At 35.8% G+C, this 19,483-nt stretch overlaps 1 protein-coding gene across 2 annotated transcripts in view; it reads left to right on the top strand.

Annotated features, from left to right (window-relative positions):
- LOC150106189 (RRP12-like protein) overlaps nucleotides 1–19,483 on the top strand; it is a 582,235-nt gene that overhangs the window by 223,001 nt on the left and 339,751 nt on the right. For both annotated transcript variants that reach the window (XM_090392222.1, XM_090392221.1), the window contains exon 12: nucleotides 4,720–4,896. In XM_090392222.1, coding sequence (XP_090248348.1) covers nucleotides 4,720–4,896 — 177 coding nt within the window. The remainder of the gene's footprint in view (nucleotides 1–4,719; nucleotides 4,897–19,483) is intronic.

Raw genomic sequence — 19,483 nt, forward strand, 5'->3', positions numbered from 1 at the left:
TTTGCATATTCATTCTTTTACTGAACAAATTTTCCTCCTGACACCTAACTTCAAATCCATCAAGTGCAATTCATCAGGCATATACAGGTTCTTTAGTCTGTCAACTTTATGCCATTCCTTCTCCGCAGTCTACACATTGATTCATTTGCAGTCATTATCCTTGTTCTCAATTCAGTCATATCAAACCTTGGCAAGAGACTTATTCTCACTTTTCTTTTTCCTTGTAGTAACTCTTTCATGCCTTTTCACATTCTCTACTTTTCACGTTCTTATTCACTTGTTCTATCCAAAATTATTAACTCACTTAATTTTCTTTTCTTTTTTTTTTTTTTTTTTTTGATGGACTTACTTTTGTCACTAACCCCTTTTAATCTTTGAACCAGAAAAGTACAGTTTGTTCATGTACTCATCAAACGCACCCATAATCAGGGACTCACCATGCAATGTTGTCTCCATACTTTGGCTTTTTCACTTGCTACCACTTTCCTTATTTTTTCCTTTCACTACTCCATTATTACTCTTTTTGAAATGTACTTCCATCCAAATGCTTCTTAATGTCTTAAGATTCTCAGTCGTAAATATAATAACAGTATGATGCATTTACCTCTCTCCTGCTACAGATATTTCTCCAGATGATGTTGATGATATCACATCTCAGTTGCCATCTCTCTTACTTTTAATGGGAGATCTGAGTTTGTGCACTATCCTACAGAATGTTATGTGGGATAGTGCACAAACAAATATCGGAGGAAGAGCTATTGAGCATATGCTTGATGACAACAATCTCTCCTCAAACACAGGAAGCATCCCTTTCTTTTACATGCTTACTTGAACGTACTGCCATGAATGATATTTTGTCGCCTAACGGCAGCCTTTTTGGGAGCGATCACTTTCCCATGATATCTACTTTTTTACATGTAGTCCGCGCGGTTAGCCTAGTGGCTTTGCGCTTCGCAACCATATGACTGGGGAAGGAGTGTCCCAGGTTCGATTCCCGTCAAAGACGTGAGGAATTTGAGGATCTTCCTCAGCCATAGCCAAGTTAGCCGGTCTTGGGCACCGGCAGTAGGGTTTTTTCCACCAGTTTATCTGGCGTTTTTCATCCCGCAAGCAGGCAAACTGGCCCCGTGAACATACGCCTATACAGCCAAAAAAAAAATATATATATATATATATATATATACCCCCCCCCCTCCCCAGCGGCAGACTAGGCGACAAGTCGGTTGGGATTGGTACTAACAAGTAGTCGCATCTAAGTAACATGCGGACCCTGCAGAGGAAGCGGGAATAACGTGTAGTACACTGGCAACTTATACTACATCACAGATATCATGGTGGACCAATGAGCAAGCTGATTGGTCCACCTTTTCCTCATTAGCAGATGCAGTGAAGCATGTAATAGAGTGCATTATAGCAGCAGCCACAACTGAAATTCCTAAAGCATCTAATCGGTTCACACATTTCCCAAAGTTATGGTGGAGTGTTGATTGCACATCAGCCAAACAAGCCCAGGAGAAAGTTTAATGTATTTTTCACAGGTACACCATAACAAAGCTGAATTATTTTAAATGTGTCTAGGTTCAAGCTGGATTCATCTATCACCAAAGTCAAAAGGAATTCTGGATCCAAATTTCTTCTTCTATATCAAGCTCCACCAACAGCAAAGAAGTACAAGAAAAAATTCAGAAAATGAAAGGCAGATATATCACCCACCAGCTCTCTATCCTTGGGCACAGTAGTTGCACAGTTGCTGATTCAACAACAGTTGTCAACATGCTCAGGTAGACTTTTGCAAAAGCATGGCCAACATCATCTTATTCCCCTGGGTTCCTTGCCCAAAAATGCAAAGCAAAAAAACAAGAAGTCTGGTTTCCTTCAAACAGCACAAAAGAATGCCACAGACTGTTTACCAAAGAAGAAATGAAAACTGCTTTGCTTGAATGTCATTCAGCTTTTGTTGGACCAGATAGTATCCTTTATGTTGATGGTAAAACATCTGTCAACATCAGCCCTGGGTCAACTGTTGCACCTTTACAACAAAATTTTTTGTAAGAGCATATTTCCAGGTACCTGGCTAAAGGCATTTATTGTTGTATTTCCTAAGCCAGGTAGTCCAATTGCTCTGACCAGCTGCTTGTGCAAGATTCTGGGGAAAAAAAAAAGTTAACTCTTGTCTTTTATGGTTGCTGGAGAGAAACAACTTTATTTCTAGAACATAATCTAGCTTCTGAAAATATTCTATAACTGATCGTCTTTTTGAGCTGGAGGTATCCATTAGAGCTGCCTACCTAAAATGCTAGTATCTAGTATTGGTTTTTCTATGATATGGAAAAAGTATATGACACTGCTTGAAGACTTGGAATACTGAAAGACTTCCATAATTTCTGTCTTAGAGGGAATCTCCTTCTTTTTATCCAACCAAATCTTCCAAGTGGGAAATGCCCTCTCCTGCCCCTAAACCAAGAAGGGGGATCCCACATGGTTCTGCTTTAAATGTCAAGGTTTTTGTAATCAAGGTCAACTCGATAACAGAACAGTTTCCTCCAATAGTAAGTAATGCCCTGTAATGTGGATGACTTTACCATCTTCTGTCATTCGCATAATATGAGAGTCATAGAAAGACAGCTGCAACCATTGACCATCTTTCGAAATGAGTGCTTGCAAATGGGTTCAGATTTTTGCAGCAGAAGACAGTTTGTGTGCATTTTGCTGCAGATGTGGTCTTCATCCTGACCCAGAACTCTGAAAAAGACAATCACAGTTGCACTAGTTGTCAAATATCCAAATACCAGTCTCAAGTTCTTGGGACTGATATTTGACAATAAACTCAGTTTTCCCTCACATACGTCAGTTATGAGACAAGTGCCATAAAGACATGAACATTCTCTTCACCTGTTTTCCACCTTGGGTGCTGCAGATGTTCTTTGTTTTATTTGTACAGGGCATGGATAAAATTAAAACTCTTTACCACAGGTACCAAGTCTATGCTTCTGCTAGGGAGAGTATATATACTGCAGTGGCTAAACACTATTCACCATCAAGCCATCGAAATTGCAACTGAAGATTTTCACGTCACCTGTTCCTAGTCTGTATGTCGAGGCAAACAAACTGCCTTTATCACTTTGACATCAACTGCTGTTGTTGTTATATATAACTAAATAAAAATCGCTGCCAGAGAACCTCCACATATCCAACTACATTAAGACCACAACAGTCTCCTAAAACCCTTTGGTTTGTGAATAAAAGCCTTCCTACAAGTTCTAGAAATATCAGTGATAACATAGCGCAGACACCACGAAATCCACTTTCACAGTGGCAGTCATACATGCCAGCATGTAGCTCTATCAAAATCTCCACCTCTGCTTTTGTCTGCTATCAACTCTTCAAAGATCATAGAACTGAATACTGTGATTTTGTACCTGTCTACACGAAGGGCTCATAATCAGAGGAACTAGTGGGATCTTCTGCCATATTTCCAGACAACATTATACTTAAACAAGTCCCACTAGAGTGCAACAACTTTACAGCAGAGGTGTATGTTGTATAGAGTTTGTACTAAAATATGTCAAATTCCATTGCTCCAAAAGGTGCATAATATATTTAGACTCACAAAGTTCTTTTCAGACAATAGATTTAGAGCTACAACAACAACATTTGGGGCTCTCTCGAATTCAACACCTCCTCTTTCAGTTATGGAAGCTACACATTAATGTATGCTTCTGTTGGATTCAAAACCATGTTGGGATTAAGGGAAACAAGACTGCAGATACAACAGCAAGGTCAGCTTGTTTCTCAAACATTCACTGTGTACCATACACAGATTATCAGACAAAACTCCTCTCCCAGTGACAGCTATCTTGGAACGGCTATCTAATAATAAGGTCTATCAAATTAAGCTTGATATTATATTTTGGCAATTTGGCCTGCTCAAGATTTGAACAGAGGAAGTCGTTCTTGCTTGGCTCTGCATAGGTCATAAGTCATCTTATGCATTCCTTCCTACTGAGGGGTGATGACATGCCTTTGTGGGAGTTTTGTGATTATAAACTATCCATCATTCATATTTTAATCAAGTGCCCCCATTTTGCCAAGTGCAGGTATTATTTTACCTACTTTTATAATCTATCTGAGCCCTAGACACTTAGGTATATTTTATCAGCCTCATCAGCTATCGACCTGGTTTTTAAGTTTTTACAGAGTATTAATCTTTACCACCTTATATACTTATAAGTCTAAGTTGTAAATATGTTTTTAAAAAACTTCAGTTATATGTATATTTTATGAATTTTAATACTTTTTTATACATTTTGCATCTGTTTATATGCATATTTTAAATTTGTTTTTCTAGACTGATTTTATGCTATCTTATTTATTAATTAGTATACTCTCAAGAAATGTTTCATTTATGGTTATTGTTATTATATTGACTTTTATATATGGTGTTTAGAGTTATGTAAGATACTTGTTTATTACACATGTTTTTGGCACAGCATGACCATAGCTGTCCATGTACCATGCCATTAAACCCAAAATCGCATAAACAAGTAAATCTTTAGATGGGAGACAGCTTTCATCACCAACTGTAAGACCATTATGTTTATCAAAAGTCTTTGGGTACCAGTGTGGTGTAGGTATATATATTCTTCTCTGAGTGTAGAATATATAATAATAAATAATATAATTTGTGAAGAGGATATTGATTACAATATTTTATTTTAGATTTTACTGACAAAATGCATTAAGCCTTCTGCCAGAAAATTTCTTTCAACTGAAGATTCATCTCCTGGAAATCTTAGTACAGCTGCAAGACTCTTCCACTCAGTTGAACGAGGACTAAAGTACCAATTCCATGCTTCTTGGAAGTATGTTCTTCAAGTCTTGAATACTTTTTTTGAGGTAAACTTTCTTGTTTGGAAACACATTCTCTCCCATATATTATCTGTTCCGTATATATATATATATATATGTGTGTGTGTGTGTGTGTGTGTGTGTGTGTGTGTGTGTGTGTGTGTGTAATAAATTTTTAAACTTGGGGATATTGTATATTAGGATAACCAAGTTATTTTATAAACTTGGTTATTTTAACTCCTAATCGTATGCAAACAATTAAGTTTGCACCTGAAACAAAGTTCAAGTCTAAAGATGGTACAACACCAGGGCAACTCATTGTAAAGGTGAATAAAGCTCTGATCACTATTCTTAGTATTTTCCCATAATGTAAAGCACATCTCACTAGAAGGTGTATACTGCAATGCATTATGGGTGGGGTCACTACCCAGACCAGTTTCAACCCTTTTTGAGGTATCCTCAGTGAGTAGCTAGACACTAAATACCCAGGTTATAGTAATACGGAGCCTTATCAACTTTACCTATAGAAGTTGCAACAAGGTGTTTTTATTTTAAAAAAAAAATCTCTGGAGGAGATATAGATGTAATAAATTTTTTAACTTGGAGATATTGTATATTAGGATAACCAAGTTATTTTATAAACTTGGTTATTTTAACTGCTAATCCCAAGTATGCAAACAATTAAGTTTATATATATATATATGTATGTATGTATGGCATACAGTAGAACTTTTTTTAATTTTTTATTTTTCAATCCCACATATCAGAGATGATAGAACCTATAGTACAATAGTGCAATACAAAGGTATATGCAAAGTAGGGGAAGAAGGAAACTATTCTCCTACAAGTACAGTGTCCAGCTTGAAACATTTGAAAGGATTATTATTGTTATTGAACTGAACACAGTTCAGATAGAATAGAAAGTAGGAAGAGAAGCTGGGTTGCTGATTTTTCAGTCTGACTGTAAAAAGATGTAAAGTATCCACTGCTTAAGTTTAAAAAGATCCAGTGGAGAGTGGAGAAATGTGGATGACAATTCAGTGGAGCAGCAAGCATCTGTGGGAATACCTGTAGAAGACAGAGTTGAAACACTCCATCCATCTTTGAGATAGTAGTTGAAGTGAGTCAGGGAAATCTTCAACTTTAATATCAAGTTTAATGCCACTCTCCTTCATAGTGTGATTCATATAGATGATGAATAACTGTGTATATAACGCACACCCTTATCTTACACCTTATTAACATCACATCATCTTCCTATTGAAAATATAAACTGTGTATTGTTCTTTATAAAGTACCATTTTCACCATATGATTGTAGTCTTTCTTACACACACACACGTACACTGCTTGGAAAGAAGTTAGTAGACACCCCCAATTTCAAGGTGCATCATGCCATGTAATGAGTCTCATCTTTGTAGCTGGTATAAATTGGAGGAATATGATGCTCCCAAGTCATTGCAACTGTGTCTGGGTGAAATGAAATATATATATCATCAAATTCCTGACATGTACCCTCAAGGGGTGTACAAGATATTATGATAGTACTACATGAAAAACTTTTGAAATATTTTTCAAAAATTTGGAGAAAAGAGCAAATCTAATAATAATGGCAAATACTTCTTGGATTCCTGCTCGGGACATGGACTGGTTATTACTAACACAATGTTCCAACATAAAAATGTACACAAATTCACATGGAGAGAAGAGGCAAGGAATAAGAAAAGTCTCATTGACTATATTATTCTTGATAGTGATGTTTTCCCACTAGTGCAGGACACCAGAGTGTATAGAGGATTTGAAATGGGAAGTGATCACCATTTAGTCTTGAGCATAAAATTGAATTTCATATTGAAAAGAAAGTTTTAAAGTGAATAAAAGTTGAGCAGCTCTCAGATGTGAACTGTAGACTAAAATACACAAAGATTATTGATGCAAAAATGAAAGACTCTGAGAACAGGAACCAAACCGTGGAGACTCAGTGTAAGCCCTGAAGAAAACAGTAATTGCTTCAGCCAGAGAGGCATGTGGTGAGGTTGTCTGCAAGGATAGAAAAATCAGGACTCAATGGTGGACACAGGAAGTTAAAGAGTTAGTGAAGGAAAAGAAGAAAGCATATCAAAAGTTCCTGGCAAATAAGTCAACTTGTGCTCTTAGAGAATACAGAGCCAAATGTAAGAAAACTAAACACTGTGTTAAAACTGGCTAAACAAAAGTCATAGGAAAACTTTGGCAAGAACATAGAAAATAAATATCAAGAAGGTTTCAAGATATTCTGGAGGTTGTTGAAGAAGCTCAGAAATGGAGGAAAGAGTGCTGTAAAAGCAGTTAGAGATGATAAAGGTGACATGAAAACGGGAGAAAAAGATATCCTTGTAGTATGGAGTAATTACTTCAAAAAATTGCTGAATGAAACAAGCAGTGATGACAGCACAGTGAAAAAAAAACACTGACTAGGCATGCAGTCAGGAATACATGTCCATACTTGAAGTAGAAAAGCAGCAGGAGTAGATGATATTTGACCAGAAATGCTGAAGTATGGTGGTATAAAAGTCTTACAGTGGCTGCACTGCATAGTTCAGAAGGCCTGGGCAGAGGGACGAATTCCAGATGATTGGAGTAGAGCTCTCATAGTACCCATATATAAAAAGGGAAATAAAACTGAATGTCAGAATTACAGTGGTATTTCATTAAGTTATTGAATGTTCCTGGTAAGATTTATGCATGTATACTTGAGAAACAGTTGAGAAGGATTGTGGAAGGGAAGATTGATGAAGAATAAGCTGGATTCAGGCCAAGTAGAGGCTTTCAGGATCAGATTTTCACTTTACAACAAATAGTTGAGAAATGATGGGAATATAACAAAGATCTGTATTTAAGTTTTGTAGATGTGGAAAAGGCACATGACAAGGTCCCAAGAGTGAAGCTATTCAAAACCCTACTGTGGTATGGTGTCAATGGGGCATTATAGCAAACAATACTTATTCTTTATTCAACTCAAATAAAGAATATGTCATTGTAAGTCAGCAGTTAGAATTGAAGAAAGTACAGGAAGGTGGGTTAATGGTAAATTTGGTGTCAGACAAGGATGTACATTATCGTATTCATTATCTATATGGATCACATTATGAAGGAAAGTGACATTAAACCTGATATCAAAATTACTACTACTACTATACCTTGGCATTACAGTCCATTTAGGATCTGGGCCTTTTTTCAGGATAGCCTTCCATTCTTCACGATTCTGTGCCTTGCTCCTCCAGTTCTTTACTCTCATTTTCTTTAAATCATCCTCCACATCGTCAAGCCATCTCCTTTTTGGTCGTCCTCTGGACCTAGATCCACCTGGTCCAGACATGAAGACCTTTTTTATGGCTCTATCATCTCCCATTCGCTGAACATGTCCTAGTCATCTCAGTCTTCTCACCTTTATTTCAGTAATAATATCCACTTCATTGAATTTCTACATTATTTCTTTGTTATTCCTCACTCTCCAAAGTCCATTCTCATTAATTGGGTCAAAGATCTTTCTTAATACCTTTCGTTCCCATATTTGTAATTGGTTTTGATCTCTCTGGATCATTGTCCATGTTTCGTAGCCGTACAAAAGCACAGGTTTGAGGATCACTTTATGTAGCTGGATTTTACTTTTTATCGAAATCAAATTCGATTTTAATAGTGGCTGAATACTATAATAAGTTCTATTTGCAGCAGCTATTCTATAGGTAATTTCAACTGACATATCATTACTTTCTGTTATTACTGAACCCAAATATTTGAACTGCTTGACTCGTTCAAAGGTTTCTTCATCTACCGTGAAACTTTGGCTGTTTTCCAATTTTTGTTTATCTCTGGTAACAATTAAGTATTTTGTTTTAGTTTCGTTTGTTTGTAGTCCCATTTTCCTTGCCTCCTCTCTCATTTGTCTATAACTTTCTCTAAGGCTTCTTTCAGTCCTTGCAATACAGTCCACATCATCCACAAAAGCCAAAAGCTGTAGACTTCTATTCATAATAGTTCCACCTCTGTTTATAATTACATTTCGTATTACCCTTTCAAGGCATAGGTTGAAAAGCATTGTTGATATCCTTGTCATAATCCTTTGGTAATCCTGAACTCAGGTGTGAGTTCACCCTGTATTTGCACTCTACCCATGGTATTTCTGAGTGTCTTTTAACTAATCTTATCAGTTTAGGTGGAATTTGGAATTCCTTCATGACTTTAAATAGCTTATCTCTATCGATGTTATCATAGGCTTGTTTAAAGTCCACAAACAAATGGTGCAGATTGATATTGAACTCGTAGCATTTCTCCATTATAGTTCGTACTGTAAAAATCTGGTCTGTTGTTGATCTATCATACTTAAAGCCACATTGGTAGTCACCCAGCATTTTTTCTATAAAGGGTTCCAATCTAGTTGCCAGTACCCTTGCAAATATTTTGTAAATTACTGCTAACAGTGATATTCCTCTATAATTTTGGCACAGAGACTTGTCATTTTTCTTATGTATAGGAACGATAATAGCAGTGTGCCATTCAGTAGGCATAGATTCAGTTTCCCATACCTCTGACAACACTTATGTATTTTGATTAATAGTGATTGCCCACCGTATTTTAATAGCTCAACTGGTATTCCATCTTCACCAGGTGCTTTATTATTTTTCATTCTCTTTAAGGCTAATTCCACCTCGTTTAATTCTGGTGCGTCCTCTGTCTCAGCTTTTCCCATACTTCCCAGGGGTTCGTTAAACTCGTCTTCTTCTGGAACGTCATTTTCCAAGCTTGTTTTGTCCTGAAGGAGATCTTCAAAATATTATGCCCACCTTTTTAAAATGTCCTCCTTTCCACTGATCAAGTTTCCCCTCATGGTCTCTGCAGAAAGTTGTTCTGGGTTGGAATCCACCTTTAATTTCCTTTATCTTATTATACATTTTTTTAATTTGTCCTGTATTCTTCAAAATCTCAATTTCATTTAGCCTTGCCTTTCCCCATTCACGTTTCTTTCTTCTACAAATCTTTTTGGGTTGTTTTCGTTTTTCTCTATATTCATTCTCATTTGCTCGAGTTTTTCATCTAAGCATCTTTAGATGAGCTGTATTTCTGTCTTCAACACATTTTCTACATTCCAAATCATACCATTCATTTCTTTTATCATTGTTTCTGAATCCCAGGACATCTTCATTGTTCATCCTCATTTATTTCTTCTCTCAATCTTTCAATATATTTTTGTCTGATTTTTCCATCTTTTAATTTTTGGATATCATATCTTGGTGTTCTCTTTCCTCTAACTACTTTATTAATTTTTATCCTTTGTTTATATTTAATTCTTAACAAGTAATGATCCATATCACAATCTGCTCCTCTAAAACTTTTACATCAATGATATCTGTCGCATGTTGTCTATCAATCATCACATGATCTATCTGATTTTCCGTTATTCCATCTGCCGATCTCCAGGTAAATTTATGTACTTTTTTATGTGGAAAACAAGTTGTACATATGATCATATTTTTGCTACTTGCAAAATCAATTAGTCTCATGCCATTTTCATTACTTTCTTTGTGTGTGCTATCTTCTCTTCCACTTGTTGGTCAGAAGGTCTCTTCCTTTCCTATTTTGGCATTCATGTCTCCTAGAACCATTTTTACATCCATCATGTTTCGATGCCTGATCATGTATCTTCTCCAATAATTCATAGCAATTCATCTTGTCTTCTTCACAAGAGTCTTCAGTTGGTGCGTGTGCACATATAAGTGAAATATTGAATATCTTAAACTTTATTCTCAGTATACTAAGTCATTCATTAACTGGTCTAAAATCAAGAACCAAGTGTTTCCATTTTTTATTAACCAAAAATGCGGTGCCAAAGGCTTCTTGATCTCCTCCACTGTAAAAAATAGTATGTGTTCTGTATCAAATATGCCACTTCCTTTCCATCTCACCTCCTGCAATGCTGTTATCTGCACTCTATATATCTCTGTAGTTCCTCACACACTCTCTTCAATGTTCCTGGTCTGTTCAGGCTCAAGACATTCCAGCTTCCAAACTAATATTCATAATCCTTTTTCTGTTGTCCAAGTTGTTCTGCGAAGTCCGTCTGGCTAATTTTTCTTTTGACTTTCTTAACAAATGAGTTTTTACAGGACAGGGTTGTTAGCCCTGCATCCAACCTTACAAGAAGGAACCCGGCTATACCCCCAGGTACTGGGTACCCATTTTAGTCGCCTTTTATGGCATGCATGGGCTACATTCGGACTATTCTTTAACCCTGGTCACCACACGGGGTTGATATCAAAATTGGATAAGTTAATTTCTGCTCTTTGCTTTATGCGGATGATGTTATACTTCTAAATAAACCTGCTACAAGTCTGCAAGATTCCCTGACTAAATTGAATAGCTGTTGTAATAGATATGGTATGAAGGTCAGCAATAACAAGACAATGACAATAGGCAGAAACATTGAAATATCAACTGCATTGTGAATGGAGAACCTATAAAACAAGTAAAACATTTCAGTTACTTAGGCACGATTTTTAGTGAAGATGATAAATTAAATATGGAAATAGACAACAGAACCAACAAAGCTGGTATGGTAGAAAGTCAACTGAATAAATTTATATGGAATAAGAGAGAAATTAGTCAAAACACTAAATTAGCTGTATACAAGACAGTGTTGAAACCAATTTCAATTTATGGATCTGAGGTCTAGGTTAGAAATAAAACACTTGACCAAAGACTAGAGACTACAGATATGAGTACTCGGAAAGATTAGAGGCATGAACAGATGGCATCAGCGGCAATAACATTTTAAAAATGAAGATGTTAGGAAAGAACTCAATATTGTTAGTGGAGCTAATCTCTGGTGGTATGGTCATTTAAACTGAATGGGAGATTAAAGATTAGCAAAACAAGTGTTCTCTTCCAAGTTTGCAGGAAAAAGACCTAGAGGAAGACCCGGATATAGGTGGCTGGATATGGTAAAAAGTGCCTGAGAAGACAGAAATATAAGATCTGATAATGTTGGAGTCTTGACAGGTAACTGACTGATTTGGAGGAAAATTGTACATAGGAAGTTAGTAATGATGTAAATTTTTCATGTAGTACTATCATATCCTGTACTCCCCTTTAGGTATATATCAGGAATTTGATGATGATGATGATACATGAAGAACTTACATCATTACTAATTTCCTATCAACAATACCTCCCAGTAACTTTAGCATGTGATTTAGATTGTAGTGCAGCTTATTGCTTTGTATATATGTGTATTCTCCAGATGATGACCTTAACATGAAGGTCGAAATGGCCAGTGATAAAGATGAAGTTTTCCTCTAACACGGTAGTTGTTTCCATAATTTCTAAGATGTATTCTGATCACAATGTAAGCAAGACTTAAATACAAAAGGATTTGTATTTAAGTTTTGTTCATCTAGAAAAGGTCTAGTCAGAGGGTCGAATTCCAGATAACTGAATTAGAGCTCTCATAGTAACCATATTCAAAATAGGGAATAAAACTGAATATGAGAATTACAGAGGTATTTCTCTACTGAGTAATATTTATGCAAGTATACTTGAGAAACGGTTGAGAAGGATTGTGGATGGGAAGCTTGCTGAAGAACAAGCTGGATTCAGGCCAAATAGTGGTTGCCAGAATCAGATTTTCACTATACAACAAATAGTTGCGACATTGTGGGAATATAACAAAGATCTGTATTTAAGTTTTTTAGACCTGCAAAAGGCATATGGCAAGGTGCCAACAGAAAAGCTATTCAAAATGCTACAGTTCATCTACAGTTATATGGTGTGAGTGGGACATTATATCAAGCAATACTTAGTCTTTATTTGAGTTGTAAGCCAGCAGTTAGAACTGAAGGAAGTATAGGAAGATGGTTTGATATAAAATCTGGTGTCACACAAGGATATACATTATCTCCTCTGTTATTCATTATCTACATGGATAACATTATGATGGAATTACACAAGAGGGTCTTATAAAAGTAACAGGAAACAAATCCAATTGCAAAAAGAACAGCAAAATAACCGATATGTGTGCTGGAAAAATAAACTTTTGCATGGCCAATTTCTTAGAGATAGTGAGGACAAATTTGACATGAACAAGACATGGCAATGACTACAATATTTGATTAGCAGTATTAAACCTGATGTCAAAATTGGAGGTGTTAATCTCAGCTCCTTACTTTATGCAGATGATGTTATACTTTTAATTAAATAAATCCAGGACAAGTCTGCAAGATCGCTGACTAAATTTGATAACTCATCATCATCAAATTCCTAACATGTACCCTCAAGAGGTGTACAGCATATGATAGTACTACATGAAAAATTTACATCATTACTAATTTCATATCTACAATTTTCCTCCAAATCAATCTGTTACCTGTCAAGACTTCAACATTGTCAGAACTTATATTTTAATAAGTGTTGTAATAAATTTGGTATGAAAATCAGCAGTAATAAGACAAAAACAATGAAAATAGGCAGAAACACTGAAAATATCAACTACATTGTGATTGGAGAACCTATAGAACAAGGAAACCATTTCAGCTACTTTGGCACAATTTTTATTGAAGATGGTAAATTAAATATGGAAATAGACAATAGAATCAACAAAGCCGGTGGTAGGAAGTCAATTGAATGAATTTTCACCAGAGGTCAGGCCTGACCTCTGGTGAAAAAAAAAAAAAAAAAACATTACTACATCAAAGCTAGAGTCCTGTTATTATTATTATATGTTATGTTACAAAATTAAATTTAGCTAGAGAGCAACATGTTCACCCACCCACACACAAAAGTTACTCATATAAGTATACATATAAATTAAAACATCAATATGGATTATGTTTTAATTTATAAATGCTGAAATTGCTTTAATAGTGAAGTCAGGGTTTACTGGAAAACTAGAACTAAGTGGGCTGAATGTGTGTGATTCAAATTCTTGTAATTTTTATGCCACCATTATTGTTAAGATTAGGGTGGTTAATCAAAATTTCACTTGCTTCTTTAAATTTTTGTTCACATCAGGTTTTTGTATGATGTGAAGAACAAGTACTTTTCCAGTCAATTAGGTGTAGGGTGTTAAGAGCATTATCTGAGAGGCTTGCTTCATGAAAATTGTTAATTTTAATGTGTTGTTTGTGTTCTTTTTTATAGATAGGGATCATACGTCCAGTTTCACCAATATAAGATAAGTTGCAGGTGCAATAAATACAATATACTCCAGGGTGAACTAGTGGGGCAAGGAGATCCTTAGAGGAATTGAATATGCTTTTTTATTTTATAGGTGGTTTAAAAGTGGCATTAAGATTATAATGGTGTAGAATTCTATAAATTTTTTCTGATAACCCTTTAATGTATTGGATAACTATGGTTTTACTGTAATGTATATTATATATATTTTTTGAAGTTTTATGAAGAACTTTATTGATAGTATTTTTGCTATAGCCATTAATTATAAATGTATTGCTAATAATTTGTAATTGTTGTTTAAGAGCTTGTTCATTAGAGCAAATTGTTATAACTCTGTTTTTGATAATGTTAATGATTCCATGTTTTTGCAAAGGATGGTGATATGAGTTCTTCTTCCTTTCAGCCATTTTCTGTCCACTGCTGGATGAAGGTCTCCTCCAGTTCTTTCTACCTTTCTCTGTTCTTGGCAATGGTTTGACCAATTTTCCCCAACAAAATTTCACAATTCATCACTCCACCTTCTTTTAGGAAGCCATCCACTGTGACACACAATGAACAACCAGTAAGGAAGCTGACAGTTCAATCACAGAGACCAAAAGATGGCAGTTTGTTTAGGAGGCCTCAGTGCTAGACACAGTCAGATGCTTTAGAAATATGCCAGCCTGGTTGGCTGAGTAGTTAGCGTAATCTGCTCTCTAGCCAAAAGCTGCAGGTTTGAATCCTGCCCTGGGCATGGATGTCTGTGATTGTCAAAATACCAGTGGTGGTGGGCAGTAGATGATGATGGTAGTTGCGGTTCGTTGTAGATGTTGGATTAAGTGGTGGAGACAGAGAGTTGTAGTGTAGGTGCTCTCCCTCAATGAGTCCCCTGGACTCCCTGGAGGTGTTACATAATAATAATAATATCAAGAGAGATTACACGAGTTTCTCCAAATATTTCCATGGCCAGAGTCCAAAGTTTCCTTAAAAACTACATTTAAAAATAGTCTTTTGATATAGAAGCTGTTCTACAACACTAGCAAATGCTGTAGCTGAGCTACTGTAAAATTGTGACCATTGTGCAGCTGAAAGAAATGTGCGGATATGAACTGCACCACTAGCAGGCTTATTAATGCTTACTTAAATAATCCCATGTTAGTGGGGAGAAGGAGAGCACTGTTGGCAGCACTATCAAAATAAAATATCTGTATTAAAAAAAAAAAAAAAAAAAAAAAACGAACAAAAGACTAGGTTCTTTTCTTGCTGAAATACAGAGGTGTCATGATTAAGACCCAGACCCAGAAAGATACCAAGGTTGAATTAATGTTGAAATCAGTTTTCCATGATGCAATTACGGGATGTTTCAAATTAAAGTACCCTTATTCATTGCAATCTGAAGGGAGAACAAGTAGACAAAATACACCCATATTTGACAGATATGCCCGAACTTGATCATGGAAAAGATTTAGACAATAAAAAAAAAGTTCAAAAATGACCAATAGTGGAAATATACTGCTGCTGTAAGTGACATAAGATAGTGAATTTTGCCTATCATGTGAGCCATAAGGCAGTCTAAATAAACATTTCAAATGCATATGTGCTATGCATTTGAAATGTTTCTCTACCAATGTGGAAAATGCCATAGCATTATCTGACTATAGATACCTAAAGACTTTGCAAAAAGGCCCATTGACACCAAATGCGGTGCGGCACTTGGTTCGTTAATTTGAAGAGAGAGACAGTTTGACAGTCTAAACCAGGAAGAGGGTTTAAATGAAGTTGTTGCAGTTGCATTTCTTGAGCTTTCAAATAAGAATGCTGTAGGTCCATGCACTGCATGTGCCATAGATATATCATCATCATCAAATTCCTGCCATGTACCCTCAAGGGGTGTACAGGATATGACAGTACTACATGAAAAAATTACATCATTACTAACTTCCTATCTACAATTTTCCTCCAAATCAGTCTGTTACTTGTCAAGACTCCAACATTATCAGATCTTATATTTCTATCGTCTAAGGCAAGGCACTTTGTACCGTATCAATCCACCTATATCTTGGTCTTCCTATGGGTCGTTTTCCTGCCAACCTGGCAGAGAATATTTGTTTTGCTAATCTTTCCTCTCCCATTCTATTTAAGTGACCATACCACCTGAGATTAGCTCTGCTAACGCATTCCTGGATGCTGACAATGTCAAGTTCTTTCCTAATATCCTCGTTTTTAATGATACTGCCATTCATGCCATCTGTTCACACCCCTAATCTTTCTCAGGACTCTCATATCTGCGGTCTCTAGTCTTTGGTCAAGTGTTTTACTTCTGACCCAGCTCTCAGATCCATAAGTTAAAACTGGTTTGAACACTGTCTTGTATACAGCTAATTTAGTGTTCCGACTAATTTCTTTCTTATTCCATATGAATTTATTCAATTGACTTCCCACCATACCAGCTTTGCTGATTCTGTTGTCTATTTCTATATTTAATTTACCATTTTCAGTAAAAATTGTGCCTAAGTAGCTGAAATGTTTTACTTGTTCCACAGGTTCTCCATTCACAACACAGTTGACATTTTCAATGATTCTGCCTGTTTTCATTGTCTTTGTCTTTTTATTGCTGACCTTCATACCATATCTATTACAGCAGCTATTCAATTTAGTTAGAGAATCTTGCAGACTTGTAGCGGATTTATTTAGAAGTTTAACATCATCCGCATAAAGCAAAGAGCTGACATTAACATCTCCAATTTTGATATCAGGTTTAATACCGCTTTCCTTCATAATGTGATCCATATAGATAATGAATAACAGAGGGGATAATGTACATCCTTGTCTCACACCAGATTTAACATTAAACCATCTTCCTGTACTTCCTTCAATTCTAACTGCTGACTTACAACTCAAATAAAGACTAAGTATTGCTTGATATAATGCCCCATTGACACCATATAACAGCAGTGTATTGAATAGCTTCTCTCTTGGCACCTTGTCATATGCCTTTTCCAAATCGACAAAACTTAAATACAGATCTTTGTTATATTCCCATGCTTTTTCGACTATTTGTCGTAAAGTGAAGATCTGATCCTGACAGCCTCTATTTGGCCTGAATCCAGCTTGTTCTTCACCAAGCTTTTCTTCCACAATTCTTCTCAACCGTTTCTCAGATCTTGCCAGGAACACTCAGTAGGGAAATACCTCTGTAATTCTCACATTCAGTTTTATTTCACTTTTTATATATGGGTACTATGAGAGCTCTACTCCAATCATCGGGAATTCGTCCCTCTGTCCAGGCTTTCTGAACTATGAAGTGTAGCCACTGTAAGACTCTTATACCATCATACTTCAGCATTTCTGGTCGAATATCATTCCACATTTCAAGCCTTTGATAGCTTTTTCTACTTCAAGTATGGATATGTAATCCTGACTGCATGCCTGGTCAGTGTTTTTTATCACTGTGCTGTGATCACTGCTTGTTTCATTTAGCAGTTTTTCAAAGTAATTACTCCATACTTCAAGGATATCTTTTTCTCCTGTTTTCATTTCACCTTTATCATCTCTAATTCCTTTTACAGCACTCTTTCCTCCATTCCTAAGCTTCTTCAACAACCTCCAGAATATTTTGCCACCTTCTTGATATTTATTTTCTATATTCTTGCCAAAGTCCTCCCATGACTTTTGTTTAGCTAGTTTTACACACTGTTTAGCTTTCTTACATTTGTCTCTGTATTCTGTAAGAGTAAAAGCTGACTTATTTCCCAGGAACTTTTGATATGCTTTCTTCTTTTCCTTCACTGCCTCTTTAACTTCCTGTGTCCACCAGGGAGTTCTGATTTTTTTATCTTTGCACACAACCTCACCACATGCCTCTCTGGCAGAATCAATCAATGTTTCCTTCAGAGTTTGCCACTGAATCTCCAAGGTTTGGTTCCTGTTCTCAAACTCTTTCATTTTTTTCTTCAATAATCTTTGTGTATTTTAGACTACAGTTTACATCTGAGAGCTGCTCAACTTTTATTTGCTTTAAAACTTTCTTACATGTTATTCTTTTCAATATGAAATTCAATTTTATCCTGCTCAAGACTAAATAGTGATCACTTCCAATTTCAAATCCTCTGTACACTCTGGTGTCCTGCACCAGGGAGAAAACACCTCTATCAACAATAACATAGTCAATGAGACTTTTCTTATTCCTAGCCTCTTCTCTCCATGTGAATTTGTGCACATTTTTATGTTGGAACATGGTGTTAGTAATAACCAGTCCATGTCCTGAGCAGAAATCCAACAGATATTTGCCATTATTATTAGCTTTGCTCTTTTCTCCAAATTTTACCAAAATATTTTTGTGTGCCTCACAATCATTTCCTACTCTGCTATTTAGATCCCCAACAAGGACCAACTTTTCCTTTTTCACTGTGTCAGTTGCTTTTTCTAAAGCCTCAAAAAATTCCTCCACTTCTACCTTAGTAGATCCTTCTGTGGGACCATAGGCACAAATAAGTCTCATTGTCCAGTTCCCCATTCTCATATTTGCCCACATTACTCTACTTGAGACTGACTGCCATTCAAGAAGATTAGCCTCGTATTTTGTGTTGAATGCTATGGCTACTCCTTTGTTTCCTTGATTGTCATTGCCTGAATATAACATTTTGTATTTATTGCGCAGAATGATCTCACCAGTTTTGGTCTTTTTTTTTTTTCAGTCACCCCTATTATGTCGATCTGGTACTCATAGATATAATATGTATAATATTATACATATGAATAATATGTATAATATTATACATATGTATAATATTATACATATGTATAATATGTATAATAAGAAGACACTTATTATACATATTATACAGACATTTATATATTAAGGCAATTGATGTGAAGTCATTAGTCTCTATATACAAGTAGGTCAGTCGCTTCACATGCAGATTTCTTACACTTGGATAAAGGTTTAAACCAAGAATATAATTTCTTGGCATCTTTAATTTGTAGTATAACCAAGTGAAAAATCTTTTAACACCAGCCTCTGATCCAGAGTAATTTAATAATTAGGTGATACCTTTTCACAGGTACTATTTATTTATTTTATTTAGTGTATGGCTATTACATCGCAAGAAAAAGAAACATATACAGGGTCGGTTACAATTATAACAGTGTATATAATTAAAATATAAAAAGACATATATATATCATCATCAAATTCCTGACATGTACCCTCAAGGGGTGTACAGGATATGATAGTACTACATGAAAAATTTACATCATTACTAACTTCCTATCTACAATTTTCCTCCAAATCAGTTTGTTGCTTGTCAAGACTCCAATATTATCATTATCAGATCTTATATTTCTATCGTCTAAGGCACATTGTACCGTATGAATCCACCTATATCTTGGTCCTCTGTGGGTCGTTTTCCTGACAACCTGACAGAGAACACTTGTTTTGCTAATCTTTC

The sequence above is a fragment of the Typopeltis vanoorti genome, chromosome 5 (genome assembly GCF_054136105.1).
Source record: "Typopeltis vanoorti isolate ZY-2024b chromosome 5, IOZ_Tvanoo_1.0, whole genome shotgun sequence".
NCBI classification, from domain to species: Eukaryota; Metazoa; Arthropoda; class Arachnida; order Uropygi; family Thelyphonidae; genus Typopeltis; species Typopeltis vanoorti.